The 20780-nt window shown below is 40.7% G+C and overlaps 1 protein-coding gene across 2 annotated transcripts in view; it reads left to right on the top strand.

Moving 5' to 3' along the window:
- The window catches only part of NPHP1 (nephrocystin 1), a 35718-nt gene extending 15722 nt beyond the window's left edge, over positions 1–19996 (top strand). Inside the window, exons 14-20 of one of the 2 annotated variants that reach the window (XM_075064511.1) lie at positions 725–807; positions 5901–5977; positions 7482–7581; positions 9285–9397; positions 16483–16556; positions 18305–18349; positions 19593–19996. In XM_075064511.1, coding sequence (XP_074920612.1) covers positions 725–807; positions 5901–5977; positions 7482–7581; positions 9285–9397; positions 16483–16556; positions 18305–18349; positions 19593–19802 — 702 coding nt within the window. In that variant the 3' untranslated portion in view covers positions 19803–19996. Of the gene's footprint in view, positions 1–724; positions 808–5900; positions 5978–7481; positions 7582–9284; positions 9398–16482; positions 16557–18304; positions 18350–19523 lie in introns of both variants that reach the window. The other variant, XM_032790836.2, reaches the window with a different exon arrangement.
- Positions 19997–20780: the final 784 nt, after the last annotated feature.

Here is a 20780-nt window from a genome sequence, read left to right as displayed (position 1 = left end):
GCGTTGCACTCTACCCTCCCCATGTAGACCCTGCCGGTGTGCTCTAAAAGGTACCTAGTTTGTGTTAACCTAGTCATGTTAACCCAGTGTGCTTTGTTGGTGCTGCGTAGGCAAGTCTTTAATGTCTTGCTTTCTTTAGAAATAATCTTATCTTTGCATTTCCTGGCTTTCTAAAGCTTGTTGTTGGTTTTTTTTTTTAATAAATTACAACATTTTTGTAAGGTTTTTTAACTCTTAAATTACTGTTATGAATTCTCAACCTCAACTCCAGTTTAACTGGTGGTGATTGTTGTTTGTCTGGTAATGTAATTTCAAATGCCTGTGGGTCAGTGGATTTGTTGTTTGTATTTTTTTAAGTTCACTGTAGACTAAGGGTAACTTCGGACACACAATTGGACAGATATTTTCATGTGGTAATAACTGCACAGTTGTCTAGTTCCAGCCCAACCTTTATTTGAAAATCAGGCCCATAATCTCTATTTAACGTTTTGTTTGCATGCAAACACATACATAACACACACAAGGTTAGGGCAAATGACACTCAAAATGTTGTGATCAATACCCAAGCCCCTGAAATTTTCAAGATATATTTACATAGTTCTGGAACCTTTCGTATTTTTAAGGGAGATCTTTTAACCATGGTTCCACAAAATGTCATTCATCTGTTAGGTTTTCTATTTTTAGCTGGCTGAGTAAGAAGTTTTATTCTTCTCTTACTTTCTAGTCAACTGGTGCAAGAGGAGAGTTAAGCTGTGGCTGGGCATTTCTAAAACTCTTCGACTCCAGTGGAATTCCAGTTTCTTCCAAGTAAGTTGGCTGTATTTTCCTCTCAGAGTATGAGATTTCTTTTTTAAACTCATACTTTTGCTTGCATTTTTGATGTAAATTTTTTTGTTGCAGTTAGCAGTAGAACTGGAATTTCACATGTATTAACTGTATATATAAGGGCTTGTGTATTTAATTGTAGAAAAGTTAATCAGATTTGGAATTCTAATATTCAGGTGATCTGGAACTTCTAATCAGCATGTTTTTGTTCTAACTATCCATCCCTCAAAGGCTCAAAATTAAGTATCCAAAAACTGGAATGCAAATGTATTTTGCAAATCTTTGTTTACAGCATGATTGTTTTTTATCTAGATTACTACACAGATATGAAATTAAGTGGAAAAAAATTAAAAATCCAATTTATTGATCCCCATTGACACTCAGTTCATATTTTTGCATTTATCTTGGTCTAGACAGTGAAAATCAATTTGGTCACTTTAACTTTTTCATAGATCCATAGTCTATAAGGCCAGAAGGGACAACTGTGATCATCTAGTCCATAGAACTTCCCTGGATTAATTCCTATTGGAACTAGAGAATTTTTTTCAGAAAAATATCCAATCTTGATTTTAAAATGGTCCGTGATGGCAAATCCACACAACCCTTGGTAAATTGTACCAATGGTTAATTAACCTCACTTAAAATTCTACACCTTGTTTGCAGTCTGAGTTTGTCTAGCTTCAACTTCCAGCCTTTGGATCTTGTTAAATCTTTGTCTGCTGGACTGAAAAGACCATTATTGAATTTTTGTTCCCCATGCAGGTACTTATAAATTGTGATCAAGTCACCCCTTAACATTCTCTTTGTTAAATTGAATAGATTGAGCTCCTATCATTGTGTGTTTTCTTTATAGGTTTATGTCTAATATTCCAAAAGCTTATGCTTCAAGGCTTCAGCCAGCCACCTGTAGGTATCAAGAAGGGATGTTTTTCCCCTCTATTCCCCCCAATGTATTCTGGAATTTTTGGTTTCCTTCATTTGAAGGATCAGAGATGGCCACTGCTGGCGATAGAACACTGGACAGGGTGTATCGTGGCTCTGAGGTGGCATCAAGCATTTCTCTCTCTCTCTCTCTCTCGCAGTGCTTGACTGGCTGGTTCTTAGTCACATACTCTGGGGCTAATTGATTGCCATAAGTAGGGTCAGTGTAGGGGACCAGGGCGAGGGCAGTCTGGTTCAGCAGTCACAGCTAAGCTGGGGTTCACACATCAAGAAATGTAGTTGGTGAACAGGGGTTGGGGAATCGCTAAGACCGGGTTCCATAAGCAAGTGTTGGAATCAGAGTCAGTCTGGCATCAGAGACTGGAGATCAGAGATAGCACCAGCTGGAGTCAGGAGGCAAGAGTCAGAATTGGGCTGGGGTCAGAGACTGGAGATTAGGAGGTGAGGTGAGGTTTGGAGTTGCTCCAGGCCACCAGACAGCTTCCTGGGGCACCCTCCAGGGTTAAATAGTGCGATTGGCCAATCAGAGGTCTGCAGAGTATTGTCGCTCTGGATTCTTTGGGCGGTACTTCCTGTGGCTCCTACTCCCTATGCTCCCTGGCTAGGGCTCTACATGGCCTCGCAGTGGCACTGTGAGAATATTAGCCATCTCAGGCTCTGCAAACATGGGTTCTAGTCTGTGGATCCTTACAGTCAGGAAGAAATTTCCCCCCAGATGAGATTGGCAGTGGCCTTCCTCTGCAGAGTGTTGGTGTGGGTCATATGCCAGGATTATCTAGGTATATCTAACTTAATCATTTTCGTGTCATTGCGATGACCTTGGTCCTTCCTATTCTCTGCCTGTGGCGCATAATGGTCTAGTCTTCTGTAGGCTGTAATACTGTGGTCCAATTTCAGTTGTTGGGTTTAGCGTGCGGGTGTTGGGTGGTGGTTAGTGGCCTGTGATATACTGGAGGTCAGATTAGAGGTCTGTGATATCAAGAAGTCCCTTCTGGCCTTAAGCGCTAGGACTCTATAAAGCATTTTCTCCAATCCTTTAATTGTTCTTGTGGCACTTTTCTGAGCCCTCTCCAGTTTATCAACATCATTCTTGAACTGTGGGCACCAGAACTGGGCACAGGATTCCAGCAGTGATCACACCAGTGCCAAACACAGAGGTAAAACAACCTCTCTACTCCTACTCAAGATTCCCCTGTTTATGTATCTATAGACAAGCGGACTCACCCCTGCGGTGCCTCCTGCTGGTGACTCCTGGGAATTAGCTCATTCCAGCTCCAGCGTACCCTCTGCAGGCCGGTGATCCGCCTGTCCTGTGGCCCTCATGTCCCTCCCTGGACCCGGTGCGCTTTTACCTGGGGTGCTGCCCCTGGCAGTAACCCCTCAGTGTTAGGGTCTCCCCTCCCTGGGGAACCCCCACCCACTATCCCCACAGTATATGGCTACTGCCAGTCATTGTCTAGCCCCTGCGCCCTGGGGCAGACTGCAGTATCAGCCTACTCATCACTGGCAAGGTTGGGTTTGGACCTGCTGCCTTGGCCTACCCCTGGGCCTGATTGGGGCATGGCCACAGCTGAACCTGCCCTCCCTAATCAGCCCAGGCTTCTTGCCCCAGCCACAGCCCTCTCCTGGGCTGTTTTAAGCCCTTCAGGGCAGGCGCGGGGACCACCCTGCTACAGTATCCCAGGATGGCATTATCCCTTTTGGCCCAGCATCGCACCAGGAGCTTGTGTTCAGCTGATTATCCACCGTGACTCCCAAATCATTTTCAGAATCACTGCTTCTTAGGATGGAGTCCCTCATCCTGTAACTTATAGGTCCTTAGTGCTTCAAAATGCTGCAGGGTAATATTTATTTGTTTAAAAACACTGTGGAATTCACTGCCACAAGAAAGGACTGACACTGCTCTCACTGCTAGCAGAACTAAACACAAATCAAAACAAGCAGTTTACTCCACCCATCCAAGGGGACAGAATGAGGGAGATTGTTTTGTTTTAAAAAGTTTTGAGATGTTCCCATCAGTTGATGATGGATGCAGCAGAAAAATCTAAACAGATAAAAACAACCTCATGAGAAAATTTACCAAAGTTCTTTAAATGGCTGAATTGAACAAGACACAAATAGGCTTAACTTGGGCTATCCACTCCCATAATTCCATGCAATTGCTTCAAGCTTTAGAGGGGAAAACCAAATTAGTACTAATTGCCTGAGTAATTTGACCATTTCAATAGCAAACCACTCTCTAGTGTGCTTTATTTTTTCACCTTGGTTTTAGTGTATGTGTGCGCGTTGTTCTAGTTTAAGTACTGGAATTATAACCTCACCACACTCCAATGCCATGGCTAGCCCTCCTTACAGAGAGAATAAATTATATCGATTTGAAGAGCTAGCAATAAGTGTGCAATCATTAGCAATTTCTAAGAGCAAAATTGTTCAAATGGACACACCTCTGGGTTGCATTATCAAAATCTGCACTTTCTGTCCTTCTCTCATATAGGTGCACATTCCTTTCTTCTCCTTCCAAAATGGCATCAATCTTAAAATGATAGGTGAGATGTGAAGTCATTTTGAGTTGGGGTTTTACTCCAGTATGAACAGTGTTGCCCAACATTCACTGCTATAAACATATAGTTTGTTTCTTCAGTACTTCAGTAAAGAAGGCCAGACAAGACAAAACTGACTAATCAATTTAACACTTTCAGACACTAACATTCTTTTGGTTTTATACTTTGTGGGCCCATCCCAAGAAAGTGCCCCATAAGGCATGCCTTTCTCACCACATGTTCTGCTAGTTTGAGTCAAATTAGGCCAAAGGACCTAATAGTGGAATAATTGAATGAAATGGGATTTGAACTGAAACTTGGGGTCATCTATTACATATTCACTCCATCAGCAGCTTCTGAGATACCCCACTTGCTAAATGGATGTGTAAAGTGTAGTAGCATACACTGAGCTGTTTGAAATATGTCTCAATCTAGCCTGACTCAAATCTAAATAGGTCCAAACCCTTTAAAAAAAATCTTGCTCATAGATGTGCACTTTCCTACTGTGCATAATTAATGTTTTAGTGGCTAATTGCATTGTTTGCTCTGTCTCCCATAAATGTTATATCTGCTTTGACAAATGGAGTAAAATAGGGTAGAAGATGAAGTGAGCTTTGAAGAATAAAAAAGAAATCTACTGTCTGCTCTGTCAATACTCCTTTTAACAATGAAAAGCATATAGTGCAAGAGAAAAGAGTTTTCTTCTCATTTCTTTTCTCTTACTGGGGTATTGATGATCCTTCCATAAGACTCATGTCCTGCCCTGCTGCTAATACAGCAATGTTAATACAGTGTCTAGAATTTTGAAATGAAATGTTTATCTTCAGGATGAAAACTTTCAAGCTTTGATGGCTAAACTTTGACTCATGAATTACCATTTAGCTGTCTAAATTAAATATGGTTTCAGGAGATTGACTTTAGGCACCAAAGTCAGTGTGGATTTAGGAGCCTAACTTAAGTTATACAAATTTTAAAATGTCTCAAGTAGTAGTAGAAGCATCGAGTAGTAAGTGAGCAGAAATCTTGTGCCCGTTAAGTTACCAAATTTATTGAAGCACGAGAAATGTCAGAAAGTTGGGTCTAGGATCGTCCGTTAGAAATGTCATCTTTGAATGCTTGAGCAGTGTCAACACAATCAGTTTCCCATTATTAAAATGTACTTTTATCAATACCTTTGGTTGCTGTTTGAATGAACAAATACAGTTGGCCCAAGGTGAAGACTGCAGTTTGTGAATGTGTGAGTGAGAAGAGACCTTTGTTCAGACTGAAGAAACAGAGGGTTGGGGAATGAAAACGTGATGAATTTTTGGTTATATTTCATTTTAGACAACACTTTTGGACTTGCATTTAGCGAATTAGTGCTATGCTTGTTTGAAATGTGGCTTGTAGAAGAGAATCTTCAGGTTTGCTTCTTGAGTTTCAGCTGCTGTGAGTGATAAAGCAAAATCAGCTCCTATTAAACTATGAATAATAAGGCAAAGATTGCTCTTATTTTTAAAGGAAAGAGATCCAGCTTTTATTTTGAGAAAAGTGATGCTGTTGTTTCATTTCCCCTGATTATGTCTATTAAAGTATATTACTGTTTGTTTACAGGACGTATGAGCTGCTTTTGAATGGTGGCACAGCCTATGAGAGAGGTGTTGAGATGGACCCATCAATATCAAGAAGAGGTGCAGTTTCACATGTACATTACATAAATGAAATGACACATAACAGTTGGTTACTATATTTTGCAACCTTGCAAGCTTATAAATCCTCTGAGGTTCTGAGTGGAGCCTGTAACTATGCTTGACATTCAGAGTCCCTTTGGCAAATTGAGAGAGAGGGAAAAGAGCAGGCGTGAGCTCAAAAACAGTTTGATTTTACAAACAATGAGGAAATTGACTTTATTCTAAACTTGTTACTGATCTTCATTCATGCCAACGTATTATCAGCATTATCTATAGTATCTATAATTATGTTCTTCAAATGGAGACAAGTAGGAAGAGACAGGTAATAAAACCAATATGTGGCAAGATGATGATAGGTTTTTATTGCCACTTTGTTACTTGTGATAACCCACATTATTCAGACTTGGCTTCAACTCACACCAAAATGTGGCTACCTCAAAGAGATGGCAAACTTTTTTTTTACAACATATCCTTCCAAATAAGCTCTCCATGCCCCGATTCTCTGAAATAGACCTTAGCAGCGGAGGGCACAACCCAGCTTCCATTAAATTATCCTTTAAATAGTACCCCAAATGAATGAGTGAAGAGAGGTTGTTTGGGTGCTGGCAAGAAAAATTCTTCTGTTTGTGTCTGAGTCAATTTGATGTTAACATTGGCTGGTGTCATCATTTGTTTAGGTGAGTGTTACTCTTACCTTGTCTTAAGAGTTCCATGATTTTTAATGGCTGAGATTTGTTTGTTTAAATGGATGTCTTCAATAGTGTATTGTTTCTTGAATTGCACTTAGCAGCCTTAAATAAGTTACTTGTTATGGAATATGTAGTGTGTGTGTGTGTATCCTCCATTGCAGTAAATGAAATCCCACCATAAGTGGGTTCGAATGATACACTGTCGATATTTTAACCAAGGGTGCCCCCCGTGTTCCTCCTTCACTGTGATAAACCCAGTTTGCCAGAGGTGCTTGTTGTTGCAGGGCGTGGACAACCTTGGCCATTCCCGACTCCCTCCAAACCAATGACCTGCTCTTCTCTTCTCTTTGTTCTGTTTCATTTGCCCCTCCCCTCCTCAGCATTGTTTCAAGGGCCGGAACAACAGGCTGAAAGAGCATATGTCTCTACTTTGACTGAAAAATCATACACTAGTGCCAAGCTACCTTTCGTAGATAATCACTGACTGTGCTATGCCTCTCTCAAGCATAAGATGCACCCGAGGCTACGCATAAAACAAATCAGAAAAAAGTTCTTTGGTTCTTGCTGCCTAGATCATGAGGTTATGCAAGTGCACTTAAGAGATGTTGACTTCAGAATGTGCTAATTTTAAATGATTTATTTCCTGGTTCAGAATCAGAAAGGAAGTTTCCTTTTCATGCTTGAAAAGTGGACTTGAAAACTTAGCTTCACTTTGCCATGTCCATATTTAAATGTGCCTTCTCATTTTATAATACTCAAACATCAAAACTAAAATCAGATGCTTTGAAGCTAATTGCAACTGTTTATGTCTTAAGCAAGCAGTAGTGTTTTCCATCAGATGATAACACTGAAGAAACAGCCTCAACTTCTAGTGAAACTGAGATCATTAAGCACACGATCAAAAGGCATCCTGAAGTAAGTGTTCTATGTGTGTAAAAATAAAGTGAAGATCTGTCCATGATAATTTGTGTCCGTGGATCAATTCTAATTTAATGTATAACTGAAAAAAGTTGATCACCAAGTTTTGTCTGTGTTTTTTGTTTTAGAAAGCTCTCTGTGTACTTGTATAGCCTCAGTTACCATAGTAGAAACACGTATTCCACAAATGTTAATCAAACCATACAATTCATGAGTTGGGGAAGTATTGTTATCAGACAGATTGAGTGACTTCTCTGAGGTCACAAAGGAAAACTGAAGAACTGGGAACTGAAGCTAGCTCCCGAGTCCTTGTCCACTGCCTTAAGTACAAGAGCATCCTTCCTCTTTATAGGTCCCCTAGTGGAGAGTGCTTACTCCAGAAGTGTAATCTCTATAGAAAACAGTGACCATTGAGGCTACGTATGTTCCCCTCAAAGAACTGAATGTGTGGTACAGGGTTATATAATAATCATTGGCAGAGTCACCTGCTGACAAAAGCAGGACCAGAAAGAACTCACAAGACCACCGCAAAGGATGACGATTAATTTCCTTAGCAACACTACAAATGTTGATAGTGACTTTTCACATATTATTAGCCCACTGTGATTTTTCTCTCAAGACAAGCTCCTCCTTCCCTAGAACAGGTTCAGTGGAGGAATCTAAAAAATGGGACTGGCATTAATGGAAGAAAGTGGCCAAACACACTGTCCTATAAAACAGCAGATATAGTGGCTTACTTGGTAGCATCACTATGATATAGAGAACAATTGGCTTCACATTCTGCTTTGCCTCTGGAAGTACAGAGTTGGGGTGTTCTGTTTGAAGGACTAGAATTCTTTAGCCAAAAAAAAAAAAAAGTGTGAAACTGGAGGCACTTAAGGATTCAAACTTGATAGAAGTCTTTGGGTTTATATCGGGTTGAAGCTAGGGGAGCCAAGGCTATTTACACCAACTGAAGATCTGGCCCAGACTTTGGAAGTCAAGAGACTATTTTTTGGTGCTTTGGGGAAGGTCAGCATGTGGCATGTGTGTGAATTAAATATAGGCACATGGTTACTATTTCAAGATTCGTACGTAATTTATACTTTGTATTGGAGAGTAAGCTTCTTTAAGAGTGGGATCTGAATTTAGACTGGCAATATTGCAGCAGTTGCTATATAAACTGATTTGGCAGTTATGGCTTGATTCTCCCACTTTGTAATCAATGGGTGTTTTGCCATGGACTTCATCAGAAGAAGAATTTAGTCTCTCCAAAGTGTCTCCTGTGTAGAGTTTAAATATATTGCTGCCTGGGGAAAATCTGAAATTAGATATACATTTTAATGACTGTTCTTCCATTTACACAATCAAACTCACAATACTTTTGACTAACTCTCAATTTTTTCCTTATTTAGACAGTCAGAGTCATTTACTGGTGGCACCGAACTGCTTCTCACAGTCTATGCGTAAAGCACATGATCATAGTGATGGCTTTGTGAACCTGTAACTTCATATAATATATGTTTGTTCACATACATTGATATGGCTGTAATATGTTTTCTACCTTATGGGAATGCATTGCATGAGTTGTTTTGGGATGATCTAGACAGTATTTGGTCCTGCCATGAGGGCAGGGGACTGGACTCGATGACCTCTCAAGGTCCCTTCCAGTCCTAGAGTCTATGAATCTATGAATAACTTTTTATTTCTCTTTCTAACAGTCTGCTACCAGAAACATTAATTGGCAGTATGTGCTACATTCATCTCTTGATATTTTATCGACAAATTCTCAGTGATGTGCTGCTAAAGGACAGAATAAGCATGCAAAGTGCTGGTAAGAATTGTTCTGGTGAAAAAGAGTCAGATGGGAAAAGGTAGTGTTGGTATTCTCGGCTTATGGTCACTTTTTCAGGAAGAGAATATTTCCAGAATTACTAGAAGTTAGGCCTAGCAGAGTATAGTACAATACATTCACCCATGTTTGTATAGATTTTACTTTTCTAAAAAGTTTAAAGATTTCCACAATATAATAGATCTCAGCCAATTAGGATAGCAGTGTGTTGTTTTTGTAATGTAATCATTTGTCATTAACTCCAGTTTAAGAAATATCTGGGGCCCAGTGTGTTAACTGCCTTATATTTCTTGCTGTCTTATGCAGTTTTACCTATATGTTCCAATTTTCAGAAGAATGAATGAAAATAGCACACCGTCTCTAGAGTATATAGACGTTCTATAACCATTCAGTCTGGAGGAACTTCATTTGCAGTTTCCAGTGGAAACTGAATGAAACCTCTTCTTCCTCAGCCATTTTTAGAGTCTCTTGTTTCTACTCAAGAGTCTTTTTTAAAGTTTATTAAGTATTTATTTGTATTTCAGGCTAGTAATATTTTAACTTACATCAAATGAGTTGTCATATTTGACTAAAGTTCTCACAGTGGAATGCAAACATAGCAAGCATAGTTTTGTTTTCAGTGAAGTGTAAAAGTCTACAATAAAAATTATTTTGAAAAAGAAGTATTTGGTGAATAAGGGTCACAAGTGTTGCCACAGACCTTCACTGAGGAGTTAGGGAATTCCTCATCTCTCAGAATCACAATGTTGCATTCCCTGTGTTTCCAGGTTATCTCCGAATTCTGCTACAATGCTTTAACAATGCTGAGCATGCATGTTTGCAGTGTACAGTGTGATAGTGAGTGTCCCTAAAGGACATTTTATAAGGTGCCACAGGACTCTTTGCTGCTGTCCTTAAAGGAGGGCTTTTTTTCACTTTTGAAAGTGTTTACAAGTGCCTTTAACTGCCAGGATCCAAACCTAACTTGTTCATTTTTGATATGTATATTCTCATGGTATCTGCAAGCGAACAGGAGAGTGGTTCTATCATTATGGTTGATAATTCTTCCCACGTTTCCCTAATCATGAGGGTAGGCAGGAGAGAAGGGGAGCTCTTAAAACCTATGTCTGACAGCAGAAAGAATTAAATCAATTAGTCTTAATAGATACAGGTTTAGACATATTCCTTTCAGTAAAAGTGTAACAATTTTACTGTGTTCTCTAACTGTTACTGTTTAAAAAGCCACAATATTTTCTAACCATTAAGGGAGTGAAGGTTTCTAACCATTAGGGGAGTGAAGTTCTGGAACAGCCTTCCGAGGGAAGTAGTGGGGGCAAAAGACTTATCTGGCTTTAAGACTAAGCTTCATAAGTATATGGAGGGGATGATATGATGGGATAGTTTAATTTGGGCAATTGATCTTGGATTATCAGCAGATAAGTCTGCTCAATGGTCTGTGAGGGGATGTTGGATGGGATGGGATCTGAGTTACTGCAGAGAATTCTTTCCTGGGCTGGTGAGTCTTGCGCACATGCTTCAGAGGGTTTAGCTGACAGCATAATGGGGTCGGCGAAGGAATTTCCTCCAGGGCGGGATTTGGCAGAGGCCCTGAGGTTTTCACCTTCCTCTGCAGGGCATGGGTCACTTGCTGGTGGATTCTCTGCAGCTTGAGGTCTTCAAACCACAATTTTGAGGACTTCAATAACTCAGTCATGGGTTAGGGGTTGTTATTAAGTGGATGGGTAGGGGTCTGTGGCCTGCTTTGTGCAGGAGGTCAGACTAGATGATCATATTGGTCCCTTCTGACCTACGAGTCTATTAGTCTATGAATATAATACATTATGAGTTTTAACCATGGTGTAGTAGGTTGATATTTATTCATACTTTAGAATGAGGCTATCTGAAGATTTCTTGGTCTTTCTTCTCTATCTTCCCCCTAGACTTTCTAAATAATGTACAGTCTACTGCCAGGGTAAGGACTTCTGTAGTGCTCCTACCAATAAAATTAAGCCAACATTTCTAGTTCATATTTAGATACCCAAATATGTTTAATTTTCAAAGGTGCTCAAAGTCATAATTCCCATCATGGCTTCCAGAGAGGTAATCTGCATTGTGGATACTCAGCACCTCTGAAAATAAGACACTTTCTTTAATTTTTAGCATATATAACCTCTTATTATTATTACATTAAAGTAGACTCTGAAGATAAACTCATTTAGTAGATTATTGGATTTTTGAGGCCAAAAGGGACTATTGTGATCATTTGAATATGACCTCCTACTTAACAGCCCAGAGAATCTCACACAGTGATTCCTGCAATAATATATAACTTCAGTTTGAGCTATAGCATGCCTTTTGGACAGACAGTCTCTTGATTTAGAGACTCCAAGTGATGGAAAGTCCTCCACATTCTTAATAAGTTGTTCCAGTGGTCACTTACACTTACTGTTAAAAGTTTTTGCCTTATTCTTCTTCAAGTGATTACACATGTCGATTCCACTGTAGGTGTGTGTGCCTTGTGCACAGTTCTCAGAGAACTTTTTCCCTCAGTAGTTCCTGTTCGGGTGGGTTAAACCCCTCTGTCGCCATGTGCCACCGTGTGCTGATATGAGAGGGCAGAGCCACCCCTCAGTTCTTTCTATCGCCAGTGACGGTAGGAGTAGGTCCACTCTTGCTGTCGCAAGTTTCTCTCTCTCACTCTTTGTTCATAGTGTGTTTCTCACTGGATGCTTAGGACTGAGTTTATGTAGTATACAGTTAGTGGTAGTGGTAGGCTTTTAGCTGCTAGGTCCATTTTGGACCAGATTTGGTTTTCAGGACCAGAGCCGTGCCTTGCTCCCCAGGGTTCAAGTCCTGCTGGTTCTGTGCCAGACTGATGCCAGTCAGTAATCCACACCCCAGCTGCCTAAAGTTTCTGGGGGAGGCCCACGTCTGTCACAAGTGTTACGTTTGTAGAGGATATAAGCTGCACTCAAAAAAAAAATAATACAGCACTTCGCCCTCCATTGGAGCTGTCATGTTCAGAGCATTCTCTGAGAGGGGCATCAGTGCCTTATATGCCTCCTGAGATGTTTTCAGCTCCACGTTCAGTGTCTCTGGTACCAAAGGAGAGACACAGAGCTGCCAGACATGGTACCTCACTCAGCAAGACTTTTGGTACCCAGGCCCATAAAAGCAAGGCCCCTGCAAGGGACTCTGAGGGAAAGCATCCCCAGAGTGCTCCTCTCCTGCAAACGGGGTTAGTTGACTCTGGGACCTGCGTCAGGTCCATCAAAGCCAACCCCTGACATTTCTATTAATCAAATCCAGGATCCAGTTCCAGTTCTGACGACACTGGAAGCCTGTGCTGCCGCCTTGGTACCGGTGTCCCTAGTAATGCAAGAAGGGTTTCAGCTGATATCAGCAACTGAAATCCTTGCACCATCCCCGCAGGAACATGAGGTACCAACACTGCTTCCAGTGCCTAGGAGGCTGGTATTTTCCAGGGGCAAGCCACTGTTAATATCCCTGGTAGTGCCATCTCCAGCTTTGACTTACCTGTCGTCTTCTGTCCACACGAGTTCAGCTCCACCATTGTCAAGGCACTCAAGTCATCATCATCAGATTCTGAAGTGGGATCTTTTGTGTCCCATACCAGACAGGAAGCTTATTCTCCATCTGAGCAGTGGGGTCCATGGATGTCTTAACAGTCCCAGTAAGGGGCAGTGGCTGGCACAGCTGTGGGGTCCACCACCACCACATCAGTGGCTGTTCTGGATGCCATGAGGTGTCTCTCCCCCTGCTAGGACCTCTCCTCATCCATCTGAGCTGGCTTCTTCGAAGTTGCACAGAGATCATCAGCGCTGCACACAACATTCCCCAATGCCCAGTATGAGCAACTTCCAGTTGCTTGAGACAGCTCCTTCTCCAGCAGAAGCAGATCAGCCATTGCCTCAGCATCCTGATGCATCTTCATCCTCATCAACAGGTGAGGCTGTAGGGATGGTGAGCAATTCTCCCCTGCCAGAGCATTACAGGGCTCACCAAGAACTGCTGTATGCAGTGTAACTGTAGCTGTGTTGGTCCCAGGATGTGAGAGAGATAAGATGGGTAAGGTAATATCTTTCATGAAATGCATGGTGCCGGTAGTTGCATATCGAAGGAGATTGGGAATCCATGTCTTTCCCTACCTGGACATTGACTAGTAAGGGGTAGGTCTGAATCTCAAGTTCTGTCCAACATGGCCATCGTTCAGTCGACCTTCAATGCACTGGAGATATTACTCAGGACAAATCATTTCTAGAACCTGTACAAAGAATAGAGTTTGTCAGAACACTTCTGGATTCTACATAAGCCAGAACATTTGTGCCCCATAAAGGTTCCAAATTCTCCAAGATGTATTACTGCATCGAAAAGTGCATCTCATTACCACAATGCACACTTGCCTCAGACTCCTGGGTACATGGCAGCATGTGTGTATGTGGTACAGCATGCCAGCCTTTACCTCAGGCGGCCTCAGGGATGGCTAGCATCAGTGTATGCCCCCTGTTGACATTGTTTAGACAAAGTGATTCATATTCCAGAGATGGTTTTGTCCTCCCTGGATTGGGGGACAGGCTCTCAGAATGTTAGTGTGGGAATCCCCTTTGTTTTTCTGCAGCTGGTGCTCCCACTGATTACAAATGCCTCATACCTGGCTTGCGTGGCACATATTGGAGCCCTACAAACCCAAGGGCTCTGGTTCTCACAGGAGCCAAGGGCTCATAAAAACCTCAAGAACTATGTGCTATCTGTCTAGCCTGTTCAGCCTTCCGCCCAAATATTCTGGGAGAAAAAGTGCTAGTGTTAATGGACAGTACAGCAGCTGTGTTTTATGTAAACAGACAGCGAGTGGTGCGTTTGTCCCAATGGTACCAGGGGGCAGTTCTACTCTGGGAGATCTGCGTAACCAATTCCATTACCTCAAAGTGATTTACCACCTGAGAGAGTAGAACACACTGTCAGATCACCTAGGCAGATCTTTCTCCTCTCACTACAAGTGGGTGCTGCATCCAGATATGGCCAGGTTCATGTTCCAGGTGCAGGAATTCCCCAAGTGGACCTGTTTACAACAAAGACCAACAGAAAATGCCATCAGTTCTGCTTGCAAGGGGGTCACAGCCCTGTATCTTTGATGGACACTTTCCTGCTATCATGGAGAAACTCCCTGCTGTATGCTTGTCCTCCAAAACCATTACTATCCGGAGTTCTATTCAAGGCCAGGTAGGATCATGCTTGCCTCATTCTAATAGCACCAGCATGGCTCTGCCAGCATTGGTTCTTGACTCAGTTAGCATTGTTGGTGAGGCCTCTTTCACCTCTCTCAGTAGATTCAGATGTGATTTCACAGGACCACAGCTGCTTTCTCCATCCCAACCAACAGGCCCTCCACTTCATGGCATGGATGCTTCATGGCTAACACCACTAGAAGTGACTTGCTCAAAAAACATTCAGGAGGTGTTTCTGAAGAGCAGAAAGCCTTCAACTAGGTGTACTTACTCGGACAAATGGAAACTGTCAGGTCTCAGCAAAGAAGTCTCTCTCCAAGGCAGACTTCCATTAACTACATTGTGGATTATCCATTGCACCAAAACCATCAAGGCCTATCAGTTAGTTCCATTAAAGTACATTTGGCAGCTATTTTAGCATTCCACTCTCCACTGGATAATAGACAGTTATGGGGGTGGAAAAAAGCAATCAGTTTTCTAAAAGAGCTGCATTGATTATACCCTCTGGTTCAACAACCTGTTCTGCCAACCTCACGGTAACAAAGTTAATGCGGCCTCCCTTTGAAGCTCTTGTGACATAGTCCCTACTCCACCTCTCTACGAAAGTGGTGTTTCTGCTTCCGGTAATCTCACAAGGGGAGTAGGCAAACTGAGAGTCTTGGTCTCAGGACCTTCGTACCTGATTGCCCATAAGAACGGAGTTTACCTATGCCCTCCCCTGAAATTCTTGACAACCGTGGTTTCCAATTTCCACATGAACCAGGACATTTATTTGCCAATGTTCTTCCACAAGCCTCATATGCAGACAGATGAGCAAAGGCGTCATTCGTTGGATATGAGAAGAGCATTGGCTTTCTCCTGGGACCATACTGGGCCATTTTGGTCCTCCGTTGTTTGTTGCAATTGCAGACAGGGCGAATGGCAAATCGGTTTCCACTCGGAAGATTTCCTGCTGGATTTCCTTTTGCATTCGGTTGTGCTGCCAGTCAGCTAATGTCACGGCACCCTGAAGAGTATTGGCTCATTTGATTAGAGCACAGGCAGCGTCAATGGCCTTCCTAGCGCAAATTCCTATTTCTGACATTTGTCAGACGGCAGCCTGATCATCAGTTCACGCTTTTGCTGCTTGTTATGCCATTTCCCATTAGAGCGGGAATGATGCAAGTTTTGGACATATTGTTCTGTAGTCACTGGCCAGGTAGACTCCGAGCCCCCCTCCACGTTATTCTGCATTGGCGCACTGTGGCAAAGGGCGCTCAAGCCATCCTGACTGAGGGAAAATGTTCTCCGATAACTGTGCATGAGGCATGCATGCACCTACAGTGGAATGGACGTGTGCAACACAAGTCAAAGAACAACAGTTATGGAAAGGTAAGTAACTATTTATTTTTCTAGTCTAAATTTTTCTAGGTTCAGCTTCCAACCAATGGATCTCATTATACCTTTTTCTGTGTAGGAAAAACAAAGCAAGATGGATGTTGTTCAGAGTTATGTAAAAGTTATTTGTATATTTTTTTAAAAAAACGAATACTCCTGAATTAGGCAGTTTAAAATGCCTATTAAACTCTATAAAAAGTATTCAGTGTTGTTTCATTTTCCTAATACATTTTGATAATGATAAATTACTAATATTTCCTAAACCTTGAATATTTCACCTTTAAAATGTGGATACAATAGAACAGTACAATAGTTTACATTGTGTTCGGAGGTATTCAAAATCATGAGAAAGTGCAATGATATTTTATTAATGCTGAAATTCTGAGTCATTTTTAATGCTGATGTATTTGTAATCTTATTTAAAATCTCATTAATCATAATAGAGATAATTGTTATCTATTTCAGATTTAATCAGTAATCCTATTTTAGCAACATTCCCCAAACTCATGGAGCAGCCTGACCTTATGGATGCACTTAGGGTATGTAATACATCGTATATTGATATGACACTTCCAAGCTTCTAAGGTATTACACGTGATTTGGTGTGGATTTTTTTGTTGTCTTGTCGGTAGTAAATGGAAAAAGCAAATGACAGAGAAACTACAGTTCTTTCAAGCTTGTGCATATTCCATGAGCCTGCATTCCTCTTGTACTTGATTGCCTTCCTTAATTATGATGTAAATGAGTAAATGTGATAGAAGCAAAGCATAAAGATGTATAAATATTACTTTAAAATTTCCCCATAGTGTCTGGAGACAGATTCTTTTGGGAAGGGGACAGGGGTGAACTATTTACGAGAAAAGAACTGAACAAATTAATTGAAATAGTATAGTTTAAAAGCAGACATTTAATTTTACTAACATCTTTCATTTTTTTCATACTTACTGCTTTTTACAATTTGTTAACTGATTAAATTCAACCAGTACTAAACAAGTGCTCTTCTGTCAGAGAAATGGACAAGCTCACCAAGGAAAATGTAGATTTTTGTGGCATCAGAAAATATTTGGCATTCCAATGTTATCTGCAAATGTAAAAAATGTTAAAGCTGTGTAGCTGTAAACCAACTGCAGACTCAGACACGCTGTAGTTGTACCTCTGAGATGTGAACTGCCCTGATCATCTTGAAGTGCTATTAAGCATGTTGACTGCTAATCATCTTAGCAGAAACATTTCCTGTTCAGGCACATAGTTGATGTTCCTCAAAAATAATGTTCATTTAAATAAATTCAATTATTTGCAAATTTTTAATTGTCACAATTTAAATGTTTTAAATGAAAAAAAAATATTTTTAGTCTTCAGTTTTTCTCCTTGTCTACACTCACCTCAGTCTAAATTAAGGAACCAAAGTTAAATGTTGTAACACTGGTTAGACACTCAAACTGTGTTAGAATTGTTTTCTAAAATATGATTTACCTTAGATCATTTTTAATGGGGTTCTAACTAGTTAGGGGCAACTTCGGTGGGTTCTATACAATTTAGTCCAGCAGTCATTCGTTTAACTAATGTTAATACACATTTTGATTCCTTAAACATAAGGATGGCTGAGTACAGATGTGAACTAAACAAAAAATAAACTCTTATGAAATTCCCCATTGAAACTCCCTAGATTTTGGCAAAAATTCCCCCAATGAAATGTCATTGATTTTGGAGATAGACTGAGTTGACTTCACCAAAACTCCCTGCAGATTACCACTGCTCCTGGAAATGACCATAATTATGCACGCTCTTAAGAAAAGGGACAGGAAAACCATCTCTGTTTATTCCTTGAATCCTTTTTGTCCTCTTTGAGTTCATGATATTTCCCAGATGATGAGAAGAACACTACAGTATTGACTTGGGGTGGGGGGTCACTCTCTGGTCTCCCAGAGGTATTTAAAAGTTCCAGGAAAAACTTTTCTCCTCCCCTTGGTTTCTCTCTCTCTACTGTCATTTCCCTCTCATCCTTCCAGTCCAAGTCCTGTCCTGTTAAACATGCTTGTTCTGGAGAATGTATGGCAGTGACTAGAAAGATAGGTGGAGGGAGGACAGATCCCAGTTTTGTGCCAGAAAGCTCTGCATCCTGCTTTGTGGCCTCATCTGCTCTTTGATATCTGAGGACAATACTTCAGGTATCAACTGGATTGAATCAAGTCAAAGAAATGTGTTTTGCATCTCAAAAAATGTCCTTATATGCATCTTCACAGCTTTCCAAACTCAGTCTGATGTCAAGTTCTGCGTTTTATTTTAGAGTGCTTGGGCAGAAAAGGAAAGCACTTTAAAGCGATCAGAAAAGGTAATAACAGATTTTCTCTGTGAGATATTAAATCTAATCCAAGCCAAAGGTATTGCTATCAGTGCTGTAACTAGCTGGAATCATTTCTGTCATTACAATTTTTATAGTACTTACTTCTAAATTGACTCCTGTCATTAACAGAAATGTGTTGAGAAGAATTAAGTAAGTAATGTAAATGCAGTTCTTCCCATCTTTTTTCATCCATACTTGTAGTATAGTATCATGCCAACAAAGAAGGGATCTGATGTTAGCTTGTAATTATAGCCAACTTGCCTCAGTGTTAATATAGGATCATCGTGGGTTGCTTTGCAACACTCAGTCTGTAAATGTAAATGCCCCTAGTGGTTTTTGGTCAGCGTAGTATGACGGACTATTTTATTTTATAAACAAATAACATTGAGCATGCATGTTTTATTGGCTGTAGGCCACATGCTTTTAAAGTTCGATTGCTAAGAATAAAAAAGTACCCTTTGTAGTTTTGTTGGGGCCTGAATCAAAGGCCATTGACATCAATGGGAGATTTAGATCAGATCCTTGACATACTGTATAAAGACTACATCAATTTTTCCCATAATAAATTAGCTTCCCTCCAGCAAAACCAGTGAAGACAAGACTGGCGATCCCTGGCATTTCTAATGTAAAAACACAAACAGGAAAAAACATTTTTTTGGTGGAAAGAAAAGAGACACTGACTCTATATAGTAGATCTTAAAAGACATACACAGTTTTTCCCTTTACACTTAACAGTTTCGTGTTATTTCTTTTTTTCAGATAAGCTCCTTTCATAAAGGAGCCCATTTGTATCAAGGCAGTTTTATCAGGAGTGTCATGAAATAGAGTTGGTACTTGCTGGCATCACTGAATTTTAGTACATTAAAGTATAGTGCAAGAAAAGTTAAGGTTAAACATTTTAAAATATACCAGATTAGGCACACTAAACATCAGTGTACATGTTAACAACACTGCTGACATTTACATGAGACAGTAAATTTTTGAAGCATCATAGGTTTGTCAACACAGAGTGTCTAAAGATGTTCTTGAGAGTGGAATAACAGTCAGCAGAATTACTATATCTTTTCATTTTAGTTTTGTACATATGACTCACTAGAAATGCTTTCAAACCACACAGGCTTGTGCAGGGCCTTTCTGAACAATTTCATTTTCTTATTTTTAGAGAGACCGAGAATTTCTGAAGTCTGTGTTTTTCCTGGTGTACCATGACTGTGTCTTCCCTCTTCTCCAGTCAACTTTCCTCCCGGAGCACAAATGGGCAGACGAAGAGTCTGAAGCCTCACGCTGGAAAGTGATTGCTGACTTCCTGAAGCGGAACCAAGAAAAAGACAGTGCACTCTACTCTCTGCTCTCCTCAGAAAGTGTTCACAAAGCTTTCGATATTTCAGAGATCGCATATGACTTCTTAGGACAAGCGAGGAAGAGCAGTGCCTCAGTTTGAGTGGACTTTAAGGCACTTACACTGTCACATGTACAAGACTAAATTAAAAACATAACTAATCATCTGACCAAAATGAGACAGGATTATATTACCATCTGGGCTGGGTTTATTGTTTGTCCAAAGCACATTTTTCAAGCAAATTGTATTGTACATCACAGTATTTGCACGTCATAAACTTTTTTTTACACAGCATATACTAATGGTTTGTAACAAGTATTTTATCTCCTTATCTACATGATTTTACAAAAAAGCTTTGTTTTCATTTTTAAAAGAAGTGAAATCCATTGCTCCTCCTGTTTTGTGTAGCTGAGTGTTATGAAGCAAAGGTAAGCCATTATCCTTCTTCAAAAACCCTCCTTCAAACTCTCCTTTGCCTTGATGCCTGCAAAAACCAACTAGGCTACTGGTGTGCTGAGACTACAACCTGTCATGCTGAGACCAATATTGCCTCATTGTTTCCTTGTATTCCCGTATGAGTTTGTCTGTATCCATCTTTTCTCTTGACTTATATTTAGATGATCCCTGCCTCAAAGAGCTGACAATCTTTTTGTTCTCTGCCTAGCAACTTGGGGTCTTGGTCTATGACTGGAGCTCCTAGGCACTGCAATAATACGAATAATAAGAACGTAATTGCCACGCTGGGTCAGATCAAAGGTCTGTCTAGCCCAAGTATCCTGTTTTCCGACAGTGGCCAATGCCAGGTGCTTCAGAGGGAATGAACAGAACAGGTAATCGTCAAGTGATCCATTCTCTGTTGCCATTCCCAGCTTCTGGAAAACAGAGGCTGGGGACACTTCAGAGCACAGTTTTGCATCTCTCCCCATCCTGGCTAATAGCCATTGATGAGGATCTATCCGCTGTGAATTTATCTAGCTCTTTTTTGACCCCTGTTATAGTCTTGGCCTTCACAACATCCTCTGGCAAAGAGTTCCACAGGTTGACTGTGGGTTGTGTGAAGAAATACTTCCTTTTGCTTGT

This window comes from Chelonoidis abingdonii, chromosome 3 (genome assembly GCF_003597395.2).
Source record: "Chelonoidis abingdonii isolate Lonesome George chromosome 3, CheloAbing_2.0, whole genome shotgun sequence".
NCBI lineage: Eukaryota > Metazoa > Chordata > Testudines > Testudinidae > Chelonoidis > Chelonoidis abingdonii.
This window is presented reverse-complemented; position numbering and strand designations above follow the sequence as displayed.